The sequence below is a fragment of the Nicotiana attenuata genome, unplaced genomic scaffold (assembly GCF_001879085.1).
Source record: "Nicotiana attenuata strain UT unplaced genomic scaffold, NIATTr2, whole genome shotgun sequence".
NCBI lineage: Eukaryota > Viridiplantae > Streptophyta > Magnoliopsida > Solanales > Solanaceae > Nicotiana > Nicotiana attenuata.
This window is the reverse complement of record NW_017673277.1, coordinates 13,566-29,828: the sequence shown is the minus strand read 5'-3', so window position 1 is coordinate 29,828 and position 16,263 is coordinate 13,566. Positions and strand designations below refer to the sequence as shown.

The 16,263-nt window shown below is 36.1% G+C and overlaps 3 protein-coding genes across 3 annotated transcripts in view; 1 reads left to right on the top strand and 2 right to left on the bottom strand.

Annotated features, from left to right (window-relative positions):
• Positions 1 to 306: 306 nt before the first annotated feature.
• Positions 307 to 7,437, top strand: LOC109215913 (beta-galactosidase 8). Its single transcript, XM_019380037.1, has 19 exons — positions 307 to 885; positions 1,041 to 1,136; positions 1,600 to 1,712; positions 1,835 to 1,901; positions 1,981 to 2,073; positions 2,180 to 2,329; positions 2,417 to 2,505; positions 2,614 to 2,719; positions 2,825 to 2,912; positions 3,054 to 3,172; positions 3,259 to 3,420; positions 4,154 to 4,350; positions 4,503 to 4,612; positions 4,974 to 5,083; positions 5,254 to 5,367; positions 5,536 to 5,637; positions 6,274 to 6,485; positions 6,604 to 6,940; positions 7,051 to 7,437. Exons 1-19 carry the CDS (start codon positions 718 to 720, stop codon positions 7,156 to 7,158), a joined length of 2,541 nt encoding a protein of 846 aa, XP_019235582.1. The 5' UTR covers positions 307 to 717; the 3' UTR covers positions 7,159 to 7,437.
• A 15-nt stretch (positions 7,438 to 7,452) lies between these two features.
• Positions 7,453 to 9,243, bottom strand: LOC109215914. The gene is made up of 2 exons (XM_019380038.1): positions 8,789 to 9,243; positions 7,453 to 8,340 (listed from the first exon to the last, which is right to left on the bottom strand). Exons 1-2 carry the CDS (start codon positions 9,093 to 9,095, stop codon positions 7,622 to 7,624), a joined length of 1,026 nt encoding a protein of 341 aa, XP_019235583.1. The 5' UTR covers positions 9,096 to 9,243; the 3' UTR covers positions 7,453 to 7,621.
• Positions 9,244 to 13,459: 4,216 nt separating this feature from the next.
• LOC109215916 (probable pyridoxal 5'-phosphate synthase subunit PDX2) overlaps positions 13,460 to 16,263 on the bottom strand; it is a 6,964-nt gene continuing 4,160 nt past the window's right edge. Inside the window, exons 5-7 of the mRNA XM_019380040.1 lie at positions 15,862 to 16,053; positions 13,947 to 14,044; positions 13,460 to 13,837 (exon numbers count right to left, since the gene is read on the bottom strand). Coding sequence (XP_019235585.1) covers positions 13,714 to 13,837; positions 13,947 to 14,044; positions 15,862 to 16,053 — 414 coding nt within the window. The 3' untranslated portion in view covers positions 13,460 to 13,713. The remainder of the gene's footprint in view (positions 13,838 to 13,946; positions 14,045 to 15,861; positions 16,054 to 16,263) is intronic.

Sequence of the window (16,263 nt, the reverse complement as noted above, 5' to 3'; positions counted from 1 at the left end):
GTACCTAACAAAAGAAAAGTTGGACTACTCATTCTATCACCACTATCAGCGTTAACATAATTTCCACTTTTCATGCAAAACATTCAGTAATATTATTTCCTAAATAATACCCAGAAATCTAAACGGCAAAAATGCCTGCTATTTATAGTTTTTCGAGCCGACAATATTAATAGGAGTACTGTTTATAATTGAATAAAAGAAATTAAAAAAAAAACAAAAATCTTATCTGTCTAGCCAAATAATGCCATTTTGCATTGAAAGAATTGATATAAGCTCATCCTCTGTAGTCTGTAATAATGCTAACTGCTTAAAGCCGTCCCACTTACAGAGAATGATGAACAACACGACGATATTACAACGTCATAATTAATTATCACAAAACAAACCTTAACGTTAAAAGTGTACAGGTGTCGTGTCGTCTCCGGCCTATAATAACTTCATCCTCTTTGATTCCCTTTTCAATTTTCATATTAATTCTTTTAAGCAAACTACTACAGTAATAATATACCTGAAAAGTGTCTGCTTTTATTGTATTTTGTGGGTAATGAAGAAAGAAGTTTGATTAAAAGCATCATCTGAACTGAAGCAACCGTAAAAGCTGCAAAAGCAAAACCCCAATAACTCTGCTACTAAGAAACACCTTTTAATACTTACATTGTTAGTATAAATATTAGGAGTTTGGTTCCGGTGATAAATGAGTTGATCGGAAAATCAAGAATGATGGGTTTATCAGTAACGCTAGTGTTTGGAGTGGTGGTGTTGCATTGTTTGGTGATGACGTCATTTGCCGCCAATGTGACGTATGATCACCGGGCATTGGTCATCGACGGCCAGCGTAGAGTTCTGATCTCCGGCTCCATACATTACCCTCGCAGTACTCCTGATGTGAGCCTTTCTAGCTACTTTTTCTCTCTTCTATGTGTGTGTGTGTTTTAGTTTTCATCTATTGTTTGTGTTTAGAGAGGTTGCTTACTTGCTTTTTCTCCAATTTGCATTTTTTTCTTAAAAAGATTCATTTTTTATTTTGAAATAATATGCAGATGTGGCCAGACCTTATACAGAAATCTAAAGATGGAGGGTTGGATGTAATAGAGACATATGTTTTCTGGAACATACATGAACCTGTTAGAAATCAGGTAATTTAATTTCAGCTTTAGTTATTTTTTTTAGCTATTCTTTGCTTCAGTATGGACCAACAAGAAAAGAATGAAACTCCCTACCTTTTTTACTGTTTCTTTATCTTGAGTGTCAAGTACTTGATTTCATTGAACAAATAAAGTAGTGAATTATTTTCCTCACGTTTCTTTTCTTTTTAATAAATTTAGAAATGTTGAACTAAACAAAATCTATGTTGCTCGGACTCTCAAAAAATGTTGCCGAACTCGTTCGGGTCCTTCCAGAAATGCACTACTGTTGAAGGATCTGACACTGACACGTACCACGCAACATCTTTTAAGAGTCCTAGCAACATAAGACAAAATTGATTGAAAACTTGAGAATTCCATTTTGAGTATCAAGGGGTGTAGCCTAAAGATTTTCCATTTGAAGAAAAGAACATAAAAGGATGGAAAATGGAAGAACTGATGAGCAAATTTGCAGTATGATTTTGAAGGAAGGAAAGATTTGGTTAAATTTGTGAAGTTGGTGGGTAAAGCTGGCTTATATGCTCATATAAGGATTGGGCCTTATGTTTGTGCAGAATGGAACTATGGGTAACTACTCTTTTTTTTTCTTTCTATTTTTAAATCAATGATTGCAGTTTTTGTAATTTATTGATTTTGCTTTTAGTTCTACCTTTACTGATAATCAGTGGTTTTAATCTATTTTGAGACAGTGGGTTTCCTCTTTGGTTGCATTTCATTCCTGGAGTTGAATTTCGAACTGACAATGAACCGTTCAAGGTTTTCCCTTGTACTTATTAATTAATTTCCCTGGGATACTGGTTTGTAAGTTCATTAACATGAAGGCTTCCTGTTGCAGGCAGAAATGAAGCGATTCACGGCCAAAATTGTTGATATGATCAAGCAAGAAAATCTTTATGCATCCCAAGGGGGACCGGTTATTTTGTCTCAGGTTAGTTTACCATAGTGATTTAGTACACTTCGGAGTACTAAGAAACGATTCGATATTGGTTGCTCTTTGTTATTGTGTGAGTAAAGATGTTTCATGGACCAAGCAGATAGAAAATGAATATGGCAATGGCGATATTGAGTCTCGTTATGGTCCTCGTGCCAAACCTTATGTCAACTGGGCAGCAAAAATGGCTACATCGTTGGATACAGGAGTGCCATGGGTCATGTGCCAGCAACCAGATGCCCCTGATCCCATAGTGAGTTTCCCATCTTTCCCAACTTTGAGAATTTGTACAGATTGCCAATAAGGTAAATTAACTTTGTGCGTGCTTTGATAATGACAGATAAACACTTGCAATGGATTCTATTGTGACCAATTCAAGCAGAATTCTGATAAGACACCCAAGATGTGGACGGAGAATTGGACTGGATGGTAAGGCATTTGGTTTTTCAGTCCTTTAATATGCAGGTCCAATACTTGCAGATACTAAAATGATCTGAAATTGCCCTTACTGAGTGAGACCTCTCTTTTTGAATTTAGGTTTCTTTCTTTTGGTGGTGCTGTCCCTTACAGACCTGTGGAAGACATTGCTTTTGCTGTGGCTCGATTTTTCCAACGAGGTGGAACCTTTCAGAATTATTACATGGTACTATTTGAGTTTCTAACCAAGTGATTCCAGCTTGTTGATTTGTAGCACTCCTGCAATGACAGCTGAACTAAATCTTAAAATATATTTACTGCCTTTGAACAGTATCACGGGGGAACTAACTTTGGTCGGACCAGTGGTGGACCCTTTATTTCAACTAGCTATGACTATGATGCTCCTTTAGATGAGTACGGTATGTTTCCTCTCTCTTTTGATGGCTTATCACTTGCGTATGTTCAAGTGTATTCTCCATAGCTTATATCACCATGTCAAACCATTCCTTTCTTTGATTTTGACACATAACTAAGGTTAATGTTTCCCCTGAGAAATGTAGGCCTTATAAGACAACCAAAGTGGGGTCACTTGAAAGATCTCCATAAAGCCATAAAGCTGTGTGAGGCTGCAATGGTGGCAACTGATCCAACTATCACTTCTCCAGGCTCTAACATAGAGGTATATTAAGAATGAGTTGTAAAGATAACACTGCATTTTCAGGAGAGCTTCACCTTATATCTTACGAACTTCTTTTCCTCTTTCAGGTCAGTGTTTATAAAACTGGATCGGTGTGTGCTGCATTTCTTGCCAATGTGGGGACGCAGTCTGATGCAGCCGTGACTTTCAATGGAAATTCATATCATTTGCCTCCTTGGTCCGTGAGCATCTTACCTGATTGCAAGAATGTGGCATTTAGTACTGCAAAGGTTTGGCTCATAATCTTGTCCACTTTGAAACTTTTAGTCTTAGCTATGTGCTTGTTGCTAGTCAATCTGCTACCATGAGTTGTTGTCTTTGCTTCTTGATTTCTTATTGGTGTCCACATGTGAGAGTTGATAAAGTTGCAGTTCCCTTCGATTTCTTTCCATATGTTAAATTTAAAGCAAGTACATTCTTTCCTTCCACATCCTATTGTAAAGCCTAGTGGATGATAATGCCAGATTAGCATTCTTTGCCTTGTGAGGTTAAAGGTTTGCGCATTTCATTTCATAATGGCCAGTCTGGAGGTCAATGGTTTTGAGCATGTGCTGTCTTTGTATTTTTTCATTCACTCTTTTCTTTTTTAACAGGATATATAAAGGAATTAGAGTGCTTTCCCACTTAAAAATCTTTGACACACATCTTGAATTAAATGAAAAACCATATCTGTTTACAGTTAGTTATAAGTTGATTGTACGAGGAATTGACTCTCTGCGACATTAAGTGGGAAGAGCAAAAGCATAACAGCCTTTATCATTATTCAATCAAACCAAAGTGTCCTCTGTAAATCTGCAACTCATATGCTACTAATGAGACCTGGTTAATCTCTCAAATGACAAAGAGAAAAATGATACTACCATTATTGGTACAAACCTCCTCATTGATAGAGGAAATTAGAGTTAGAGAATTACATTTACGTGTGCTCTTCTAAGCTGATGGTTTTACATTTCTTGGTGACAGATTAACTCGATGTCAACAATCTCAAAGTTTGTTACTCAGTCTACGGAAGCTGATGGTTCTGGCGCATCCTTGTCAGGTTGGACTTGGGTTAATGAGCCTGTAGGTATCTCAAGTGATAACGCGTTCACAAAAACGGGTTTGATGGAGCAGATAAATACTACAGCCGATAAAAGTGATTATCTTTGGTACTCTCTGAGGTAAAAGCAGATAAATACTACAGCTAATTACATCATATCCACTTTCTTAGTTTCTAATCAGTAGCATTTATCTAGTGTTCTTCGTTTTCACTCATGATTGTGATCTGCTCTGAAGTTCGTCATTCTGAAATCATTTCCAACTTTTCTTCCAGTGTTAATGTAAAAAATGATGAGCCTTTCCTTCAAGATGGATCTCAAACAGTACTTCATGTGGAATCACTTGGCCATGTTCTTCATGCTTTCATTAACGGAAAGCTATCAGGTAACGAGAACGAATGACGTTTGATGAATACATACTAGTTGCCTAAAAAAAAAGAAAATATACTGCCATAAGCTATCTTATGGACTTTTACATGGAGTTCCATACATCCATAAATAAAATTATAACGATTTATAGTAGATTATTCAAAGTGCCGAATCGAAAAATTTGCTGAAGCATATTAAGTGATGATATTGAATTTAGCATGTTTCTTGTAGTTTGTTGAAAGTGGCAAATGAGTCATCCTTGTGTGGAACTATAGATAGTGGAATAGGCACATTTTCACTGCGGTCTAGTATAAGTTTTATGGTATAAAGTTGCTTTACTTTGGTTAACATTTGCCACACTTTGTGATTGTTTGTAGGAAGTGGGAAAGGAAACAGTGGAAATTCTAAAGTTACAATTGATGTTCCTGTCACCCTTGTACCTGGAGAAAACAAAATCGACCTGTTGAGTGTGACTGTGGGGCTTCAGGTGTGAATTTTGGTTTCTCCAATCAGATTGAGTGGAAGATTTGTCATCGCCACATATTCTCTGCTATTTGGTTCATGATTATTAACTTTTAATATCTATGAAAAACTTAACATTGTTGTATGTTCCATTTTAGAAGCATGATCTAATACACACCTGGTATTTGACTCCAGAACTATGGAGCATTCTTTGATCTTAAGGGAGCAGGTATTACCGGTCCTGTGCAATTGAAAGGCTTCAAAAATGGCTCTACTATTGATCTTTCGTCAAAGCAATGGACATATCAGGTTAAGTCAGCTTTCTAAATACCATAAGATAGGTTAAATGGTATTTGTTTCCATTATTAGATATTTTATTTCCTTCTATGTTTTCGGCGAATCTCTGGTAGCATTAGGTTTTCATTCTGAAGGATAATCGCATTGACTTTGCCTGTCATGTTGTACTGTGTCGGTCAGGTTGGATTGAAAGGAGAAGAACTGGGGTTATCTGATGGAAGTTCTTCGCTTTGGAAGTCACAATCTGCATTGCCTACAAACCAACCGTTAATATGGTATAAGGTAATACTGTCTTTTTATTTCAGATATATATATATATATATATATATATATATATATATATATATATATATATATATATATGCAATTTCAGGATAAATTTGAACATTTGCGACTAAGGCACATCAGCTATGTAACCTTGCTGGATCATTTGCAACATAGTGAACAAAATATTCATTATGGGTTCATGCATATGTAACGCCAGTACGTGTATGTTTGTACTATTGGTGTAGTTCTGAATAACCAATGGGGATGAACATGTAACCAATTCCAATTAGAGAAAAAAATTAATGAAATCAAACATTACGTCCCAAGAGAAGGGTGAGAACAGAAAAACAGAAAGAGCGGACGAGTACTGATAAAAAAAAATTAGAAAGAGCGAACGAGCACATACATTAGGAAATTTCTATATTTCTAGACAGACAAAGAACCTATGCCTCTTATGTGGTCTACTGTAATACAAAAATAAGTGATATGTCATTTCACAACCTATGACAAATAGGAACTTGTTTGAAAGGACTAGTGTGTCTTATTCATTGTCTTTTCATATACTTATGCTTGTAATTATCCTAATTAGTGCAACACTTGTCCAAATCTTTCGATAGTGACGATTAAACCACGACTTTTTTGTTCATTTAGGCAAGTTTTGATGCCCCTGCTGGAGATACCCCTCTTTCACTAGATTTTACTGGAATGGGGAAGGGTGAGGCATGGGTGAATGGACAAAGCATTGGTCGATTTTGGCCTACCAATACTGCATCAAATGGAGGTTGCACTGACTCCTGCAATTATAGAGGATCTTACAATTCTAACAAATGTCTCAAAAATTGTGGAAACCCATCCCAGCTGCTGTAAGTCTTCAGTATTATCTTAAACTTTAAGTCAATCAGCGACGGTATCTAGTGGAACTTAATATCAATTCTGATTAAGCAATCTTGAAATGAAACTTTCATATATAAACTTTTGCAGATACCACGTTCCTCGTTCATGGCTGCAATCCACTGGAAATGTCATAGTGTTGTTTGAGGAAATGGGTGGGAATCCAACAAAGCTATCTTTTGCAACAAGAGAGACAAGTAGTATATGCTCACGAGTTTCAGAGGCGCATCCACTTCCTATTGACAAGTGGACGTCGGATGACGATGCACGAAAGAAAATAGGGCCAACTCTGTCTCTTGAGTGTCCTCGTCCTGATCAAGTCATTTCTTCAATCAAATTTGCAAGCTTTGGCACTCCTCATGGTGCATGTGGAAGCTTTAGCCACGGTCGATGCACGAGTAGCAATGCTCTTTCCCATGTAAAGAAGGTAGATCCAGATTATTTTACAAAATAAACTGGTTTAACCCCCACCCCTTCTTTTTTTTCCTCCAAGTAAAATATTTCTCTGATCAAATTTTAATTGCAACATCTTTACAGGCTTGCATTGGATCAAAACGCTGTAGTCTTGGAGTTTCAATTGATGTATTTGGTGACCCATGTATAGGAGTCACAAAAAGTTTAGCTTTAGAAGCTTCCTGTTCGTGATGCATCATAGAACGGTTGGACCAGGCGAAAGCCCCTTTCTAAAGTAAGTGTAGAAGTGGTAGAAGGTCAGATAAACTACAATAAATTTCAACTTCAGGAAGATATTTTATGGTCCCTATACTTCTTAGAGAAAAAGAGCACTTTGTTTTCTCTTGCCGATTAGATGATATTATGAAAAGAAGAAAAAAAAAGATTTGCCTCAATAACTTTTACAAGTCTAAAAATATTGCCTCATTGATGTTTCTATCAAGCAGAATATAACATTCATAGATTGATATATCATCATTCATCGTAAACTCGAAAATTTCTATGTGATTTCCACATCATTTATTCACATATTCTTAGTAACATATCCAAATACAATGAGATTTATAGCAATAATTTAGTTAACATACAATAAAAAGACTATTGACTGAACGAAGTCCAGTACTACACTCATTGGTTAATATCTTCCTCAAGATCATCAAATTGAGGCAATACTAGAGGATCTTTGGAATCTGCATTTCTTGCAGAGAGCTGAATGCAGTGCCGGTGTCTGATATTTGTCTTCGCCGCCCATGATTGGCATTGGCACGCCCCGCTTGACTGGACTTACATAGCCTGGCTGGTAAGTCTTGCCAAGAATTCCTTCAACATCTTTGGATAGATTGAAGAACTTAAACTGTGTCTCTAGGTGAGCAAAAGCATCATCTGCTGGTATTTGATAGTTGTGAACCTTGTTTTCTTTCTCTCCTATTGGCACTACCTTCACATCCAATTGCAACAGTCCGGAAACCGTGACCCTCACACTGTTAAGATCATCTGTCCTTTCAACTACCACTGCTCTCTGAGCAGTTTTAACACTCCATTCAGCATCTCCATCTGTCGGGACATTAACTGTCTCACCATTCCACTGCACGATAAGAGCGTCAATCTTGTCATCCCAGTGTGACACTTTCTTTGCTCCTAGGACTAGTGTATGGGCGTCAAACATGACTGACAATGCTTGAACCCATGTAAAGTCGCGCTTCCTTCCCTCTGGTCGAATCCCTATTAGATGTGCATTAATGTGGAGGTTGTCATCTGAGACAATGGCAAAGTCGGTATCCTTTGCTCCATGGAAGTAGAACATCACCCCGTCGCCACCCACAAATCTTGGATCATAGCATAGAGCACCATAACCATCACACCTAGGTAGTCTCCCTGTCAAAAGAAGGGAAAACAGGAGCAAACTTTGAGTTCATTTAGAGGTTCAAGAAAATAGTGTCATACTACAGTGTACTACTTTTGTTTCATAAGTTTATTTAGATAGAGTTTAAGTTTAATGCATTGATGGTGTAAAAAGTGTATACACAACCAGGTCACTTATAAGGTAAATAACATGTGAATCTTTACGATAAGCATTAACTGATAACCCGGTAAAAATGATATCTAACATGTGATAGTGTATACACAATCAGGTCTTTTATAAGGTAATTACATGTGAATCTTTACGATAAGCATTAACTGATAACCTAGTAAAAATGATAACTAACATGCTATCACAGGTTAAGATTCACAGATAGTGTAGAAGATCGTTACATTGTCAGTTACACACACACACACATATATATATGTGTGTCATTGCAAGAGAGTAAATGAGCATGCTTACACTTGCAAGTTGCTTCACACTTGCTGGTGCAATCAATATAGCATCCTTTCTGCCTCTTGTTATGTTTAGGCTTCCTTTGGGGGCACTCTGTTGGGCAGGTGAGAGTTCTGTAGTAGCAAACTCCCGGAACTGTGCAGAACGCTCGTTCTTGTCCTGTACCTGGCAATGGATCCAACACAACATAATCAGGATTTTCAGTGACTGCATTTTCCTGCATGCCATCGCCTTCGGTTTGAGCAATGGTGGCTTGTGAAAAGATGGATAAGAGGAGCAGAGCTACTATTAGGCACAACTTTCTCCTGTCCATCTTTACTACTACTCAAGCTGGAGATGACAAATGTTTTTCTTTTTTTCTTATGTCTTAAGACTGAAATAGCAGTAATGGTAGGAACAGGAGTTGATGGGGTTCATATATATAAGTGTGGAAATTGGACTTGGGACTTGGAGTTCGGCTTAATTCATGGGGTTTTAGCTTCTTTCACGTGATAAAACAACTAATGTTGCACAATATGAGTTTGACTAAATGAATAATAAATGTCCTTATATTATAGTTTCTGACATAAAATTTCACATAACTAATACGATTTATATTATTATTAATCGAATAAAAATCTCCACATTATCATTCACCACTTTATATTCCCTATATTATTATTAATCGCTTGACAGTCAAATTTCTATAGAAGTAGTCTGTGCACCAAATGATTTGTGACATATACAACAAAAGATAAAAAAGGCAGCTCGGTACACAACGCATCCCGCATTCACGCAGGGTCCGGGAAGAGAGCCGTAACTCAAGGGTGTGATGTAGACAACGTACCCTAATGCAAGCATTAGTGGCTGCTTCACGCAGGTCGCAAGGTCCGGGGAAATGGCTGCATCCCAAGGGTGTGAATGTGATGTAGGCAATGTACCATAATGCAAGCATTAGTGATGACTGCTTCCACAGCTTGAACCCGTGACTTATAGGTCACATGAGACAATTTTATCGTTGCTCTAAGATTCCCCTTCATATATCGAACTAAAGATCCAAAACAAACGCTGACATCGCTAATCTTTTTGTATTACTAATCCCTACATTACTTGTCGCTAAACCGAAAGAACCCTATTGCGTACTGATATATCACAGTAAAAAACGAGTAAAGTGTAAGAGTTAATTTGAAGACAAATCTTTGACAATGGAAACATTCTGAAAAGATGAGCGTACGAGTGCATGGGCGGCACTTGCTTAATTTATAATAGTAATTGTATCCCTTTCTACTTAAATTTAAGATACTTGTTAGTTGTTACATTATGATAAAATGATTCATAACAATCTTAATTTTATCTCATTTTTTCACAAAGGAATTATTAGTAATTAGTCCTGATTTTAACGGTTTGCCACCCTTTTAATGAATTTCTAATTCGTCAAAGATGTTTTGTTTTCCTCCATTAAGAAGGCATTTACAAATTAAATTCATAGTTAGGCTTATAGTATCGACATTACGGGCGTGTTTGGTACGAAGGAAAATGTTATCTTTGGAAAATATTTTCTTGAAAAATAGGTGATGCCTTGCTTATTTTCTCGTGTTTGGTTTGGTAGCAAAAATATTTTTTGAAAAATAAAAAATTTAGACAAACACTATGAGAGATGAAATAGGTAAGAGCGAGGGAGGGTGGTAGGTCAGGGTCTAGAGGCCAGGGTGGGGGTGGGTGGGATGGGTGTGGAGGTGGAAAATATGGTGGGGAAGGTTGAAAAAGAGTTTTGAAAAATATTTTTCCTTCCTTTTGATAGGGAAGTCTCGGAGGAAAATGAGTTAAGCCAATCAAACATGGAAAATTTGGAAAGTATTTTTCAAATAATATTTTTCTTCATACCAAACACACCCTAAAGCTTCAAGCATTTCCAGCCGAACACATCGATTAGTAGTTTCTAACTAGGAAAAAATTTAAAAGAAAAATAAAGCTGTGCTCCGTTGGAAAAAAATCGTGAACCTAAATTATCAAGAAATTTTCTTGAATGTCAAAAGGAGAAAAATAAATGCAACATACCTTCACATGGACGAAAGTCAAAGGCATAATATTGTAGTACAAATTACGCAGCATCAAATAATATTTTTACAGCATTGGATCTCAAAAATCTAAGTAGAAATTGCGTGGGTTAGCCACTTTTTAAAGTGGTATTTATTTTTTATCCAATATTTTTAATGCTGAGCAAAAGTAACCACTAGTCTATTAAAATTAATATGACAAGACGGTATTACCCTTTCTCCAATCTCTTTTCTGATCTAAGCAGCCACCTAATCGTAATCTTCATCAGAGTCATCTCCATCAAACTCAGAATCATCAGAAGGTTCATTATCAGAATCACTGATAACATATGTTGTCATTCTTCCCACGAGTTACCTGTCCTAAACTTAGAGTTACTAGCTCAAAAACTAAGGACAGGTAGTCCTAAACTTAGACTTACAAGCTCATAAATTAAGGACAGTTAGTCCTGAACTTATAGTAACAAGCTCATAAGTTAAGGACACTTGGTCCTAAACTTTATGAGGAGAAGGGTATTTTCGTCCGGGCAGGTAAAAGTTTATTAAAGCAGTGGCTAAAGATTAAAGACATTTTAAATATTGACTTAAAAGTAAATACATATCTTATTACTTGTGAACTGTGCACTTCTCCCAAAATCTTAGTAGTAGTAGGACTGTACTTACTGAAGAATTAATGAACCTATTTATGAAAATTATTACTAGGTTTTAAAACTGAATTAGATAATTAGAAGAAAATATTACTTAAAGTTTAGTTTTGAGATCTGAGAAGGCTGTGCTCCAGATCCTAAAAAACCTACCAAAGTCAGCAGCTTATAATGCTTGTAGAATTAGTAACATGGTTTATGCACTCCAACTTTGGCCTTCGTGCTGCTCACTCTTCCAATTAATGCTTTGCTTGCTTTCAACTTCTTTCTTAAATTAAAAAATTTCCCACTATGCTTCCACCCATGTGAGGACTAATTGCTAGAGTTGTAGATGTTAAAAATGCTGTGATATCTTTTTTGGGGCGTGCTCTAAGCGTATACACATAGATAGGTTTTTGGGTAAGCGACCAGTGGCGAAGCCAGAAACTTTATTTAGGGTGTTCAAACTTGAAAGAAGTAAAAAAAGAATTCCGATAAATGGTGTTCAATATATGTTATATACCTCTAAAATCCAATATTTTACCTATATATACAATGTAATTTTTCGACGAAGGGTGGTCAATTGACCACCCTTAGGGCTATGTAGCTTCGCCCATGTAAGCGACTATCAACGGTACAGGTAGTAGCTACTATTAGTACGCCAATCTATGGCTGTTTGTAGAGATAGGTTGTAGAGATCTATGAAGGGCTATCTTTAGCATAAACACTGCTAGAAATTCGGCCAAAACCAACCGCGACCTACCGACCGACTTCGTCGGTCAAAAAACCAGTCGAAAAACCGATTGAAGACGGTCAGTTTTTCAAAGTATTTTATTTTACAATTTTTGTTGAATAAAAATTCGATTGACCATTTGATATAATTGTTATGCTTAGTGTGTGACTCGTTGGTTTTTAGGGCTAAATAAGACTATTTCAATTATGGCCCTCCACGGATTCACCTATATAAGCCGCTAAAGTTGCAAAAATAAGAGCTTGAATACCACTTGTAAATAATCCAAGGAGCATGACAGGTAGGCCCAACCAGCAACCAGAGCTGTATGCATTATATGAACAGAAAGCAACCGACCGGGATCGTTCAATACAACGGTATGAAAACGATACCAAGGCTTTCTGATCCGCTAGCTGGTGGTCCTCTCCTTAGAGTCAAGGCGTTCGATTCCCAAACGGTGCATTTTTTAATTACATAATCAAAAATACCGATTGACTACGATTGGTTTATTTGGCAGATTTTTTCTTTTTTGGTCGTTTGTGAAATTTAATTGACCGACCGAAATCGGTCGGATATTGCGACCGACTTCAACCGCTATTTATTACTGACCAGCCTTATTTCGACGGATTAAAGTCGGTAAGAAATCAATCGGTTTTTACAGTTATTCGACCGAGATCGATCGGTATTCCTGGACGGTTTTTTGCAATTTTCTAGTAGTGGAAGAGCATGGTTAATTATAGAATAGCATGATGGCCGTAAGATGATCATAAATAAGGTAAATAGTCTGGAGTGGTTGTCTAGATTAGGGTGTCGGCGTCACACAAATAGCATGTGTGCCATGAGTGAGAGGGTGGTCATAGATCAGCCCTTTGTCTAAGTTTTGGTGAGGAAAGTTACTTAACTTGAGTTGCAAGTTAACCCGAACATTACCGTAATTTAAAAACAAAATAAAAGTTGGATCAACGATCTCAGAATGGACAACTTGGCCACTTGTACGTACGTAATAGAATCGCAAAGTAGTCCATGCAAATTGAACAAAAGAGTTAGTTGCTCTTCTTTTCCCTGCTTAGAAAGCCACCCAATTCCAATCTTGAAACTCAGGATGAAAAGTGTTATCAACTGTAAAAACAAAATACTAATAATAGCTTTTAATGCAGGAGTTGAGTCTATAAAATGTGTAAACAAGTATAGCCATTGACTAACTCAAACTATTCAATTGTAATCAATTCATTATCCATATCAACGATGCTCTTATCATTAATGGGAAAACTGCAGGAATTTGCTAGAAAAGTTTTAATTCATAAAAACAGCTTTCTGATTAAGATCCTGGAGGCAAACAAAAAGATAATCCTGTACTATTATGTACAACAATGAATAGCATCAATACTTTCTGTCCAGTAGGAACAGCATTTAGGATGCAAGATTAGTAATAAAGCAACAAGCAAGAGTAAGGGAAAACACATAAATTAAGGTAACCATGGCGACAAGCAGTCACTCGATGTTTCTATATGATTTTCAGTTAATTCTGAACATTTTCTTTTTCTGCTATTGGTATATGGGGAAATCAATTACTGATCGCTCTGGGAAGCTTTGATCTGCGGTGGGCGCGGAGACAATAGCAGAAGTTCCTTCTCCAATTTCAGGCACCATCTTCAAGAAATAACTGTGCCTGCAAAAGAAAGTAATGCTGTAATTAGTATTAGATACCACGTCCCTTTGGGAATGTCTGATAAAATTGGGAGTGGATAGCATTCATGTTAGTTGCAGAAGACACTTACCATCGAGTATCTGCAGTTAATTCTGGGTGAAAAGCAGTAGCCAGTAAGTTCCCTTGCTTTACAGCAACAATCACTTTCTTTTCAGACTCAGTAGACTCCTGAAGCATAAAATATATATGAGCTGATATTCTAACAAATGGGGAAAGTAAAAGATTAAATCGCATTATTATAACTGATGAATGGTGAACAATACAGTTTTAGTTCACCAGAACTTAATTTATTGTAATCAATATTCCTCTTTTAGGACGAGTTAGACTCAGTTCAATCAGAGTTTATAAACTATTTTGTAGTGTGCTAGCACATTCATAGTTTTCCCATGGCAGAACAGGCTTCCAAGTCTTAACCGACAAGTGTAATCTTTTGACAAGCGTAGAAGTGATAGAAAACAAAAATTCTTTACACATGCACCAAGTTTTGTAACTATTAGGAAAATGAGTCCCATCCCCGCAAATATCTTATTCAAGTCTAATTGACAAAGTCTTCCCCAAGTGATCAACTTAAGAATAACATATTGTTAACATTTTCATGGACATTTGAGGCCCGACTTAAATTTGATGTGTATAGAAAACCTCGGAGAAACAGTATCAGGTACACACAAGACAGTGGTGTGATTAGTAAAGCAATCTTGGTATTATTCAGCCTGAGAAATCCACAATTAATGTGTACATTTCTCATGTAACAACAAATGTAGAAAAGTGCATAATCAAATAGTTTAGAAATACAAGTGCATGATCAAATAGTAAAAGTAAAAAAAAAATTCTCCAATAAAAGATATATGTAGCCTTCTTGTGAAACATAGAGGTTGGATGAAGAACTCTAAGAGCCCGTTTGGCCAAGTTGCCAAAAACTACTTATTTTGAAAAGCGCTTTTATTCAGAAGTACTTTATGAAAAAGTACTTTTGCAAAATAAGTAGTTTGTGTTTGGCCGATTCGTTTGAGTAGTGCTTTTTGCAAGCTCATCGTGTTTGGCCAATCTTTTAAAAAAGCACTTTTAAGTATCAACTTACGAAAAAGGATAGTAAAGGTTCAATTTGCGATTAGTATTATTTAGAAAACAAAAATAAATCTAAACATTTTTTAGAAAAGACCATTAAAATATTAAATGTAAAGTAGAAATGTAAATTAAAAATTCTCATTAATATAATATAGTTATTCCAAAACAATAATATTGAGTGTTTAGTATTACTTATTATTTACATGATAATTTAAATATGTCAAAATACATCATTCAATATAAATTTAAAATCTACACTTAGGAATAGGAGAAAGAGAATAAAAATGTAATTAAAATAAAAAAGAGAATAAATGTATAGCAGAAATAAAAAAAAAAGGAAAAGGAAAAGAAAAATTAAATTAATGAGGGACAATTTGAAAAATATAAATTTTTTGTAAGGATATTTTTGTCTTGAATAAATTAACTTTCTGCTTCTGCTTCTGCTTCTTGGAAGAAGCTAGAACTTTTAGCTTCTTCCCAGAAGCAGAAAAACTACTTATGCTGCTGCTCAAAAGTACTTTTTCATTTTGGCCAAACACCTTAAATATTTCAAAAAGTACTTTTTTGACCAAAAAAAGTACTTTTGGCCTCCTAGAAGCTTGGCCAAACAGGCTCTAAATTTCTTTGCATGATAAGTGGCAGCAGGATGGTAACATCTAGAGACATCCAAAGAGTAATGAACAAGGTTTCCTAAAACTTTATTTTCATAAGCATTTATTAGTTATCCAAGTATCAAATGCAAATGAAGCAAGATCGTGCAAACACAAATCTTCAATTTAGTTATATTTCCCTTTAACAAATATATGACAAGTAATTAAGTGAGTAAGCATATTTCCTAGAGTGTATGTCACTTAGTGAATTCGAATTCTCACATCTATACTGCAGTTGGAACACTTAAATGGAAGAAGGACAAAAGTAACCTCTTCCTTCTGAATAGCATGATTGGAACTAATAGTTTCAACGGCTGAGAGAGGAATGTCTGCCAGCACTTCAACATCTGGTCCTACATCAAGGATTGCAGGTGCACGGATAAAAACAGCACGAAAACTTGGAGGACCACCCTCTTTAGCTACAATTTGAGGAATAGGAAGTTCTGTCTCAAAGCTTTGTATCTGTTCGATTGACGATTAAAATGCTAAATTAGTATACTGTAGATAATTACACAAACCAACTTCAACTCATCCGTCAAATTTTGATCCCTTTTTTCCTCTAGCAATAACTACAACTCCTCCATCGTATACAAGAAAAAAATTCCAGGATTGGCTAATTTAGGGGTCTTGGTCACATATGCCACTTGTCAAAGTGAGTTTTTTTTTTGGGGG

Excerpts from the sequence above, each read along its gene's own strand:
- LOC109215913 (XM_019380037.1), top strand. The coding sequence starts at position 718 with ATGATGGGTTTATCAGTAACGCTAGTGTTTGGAGTGGTGGTGTTGCAT. Across the intron at positions 3,421-4,153 it reads TGGCATTTAGTACTGCAAAG|ATTAACTCGATGTCAACAAT; the intron begins GTTTGGCTCATA and ends TCTTGGTGACAG. Across the intron at positions 4,613-4,973 it reads CATTAACGGAAAGCTATCAG|GAAGTGGGAAAGGAAACAGT; the intron begins GTAACGAGAACG and ends GATTGTTTGTAG.
- LOC109215914 (XM_019380038.1), bottom strand. The coding sequence starts at position 9,095 with ATGGACAGGAGAAAGTTGTGCCTAATAGTAGCTCTGCTCCTCTTATCC. Across the intron at positions 8,341-8,788 it reads GTGTGAAGCAACTTGCAAGT|GGAGACTACCTAGGTGTGAT; the intron begins GTAAGCATGCTC and ends TTCTTTTGACAG.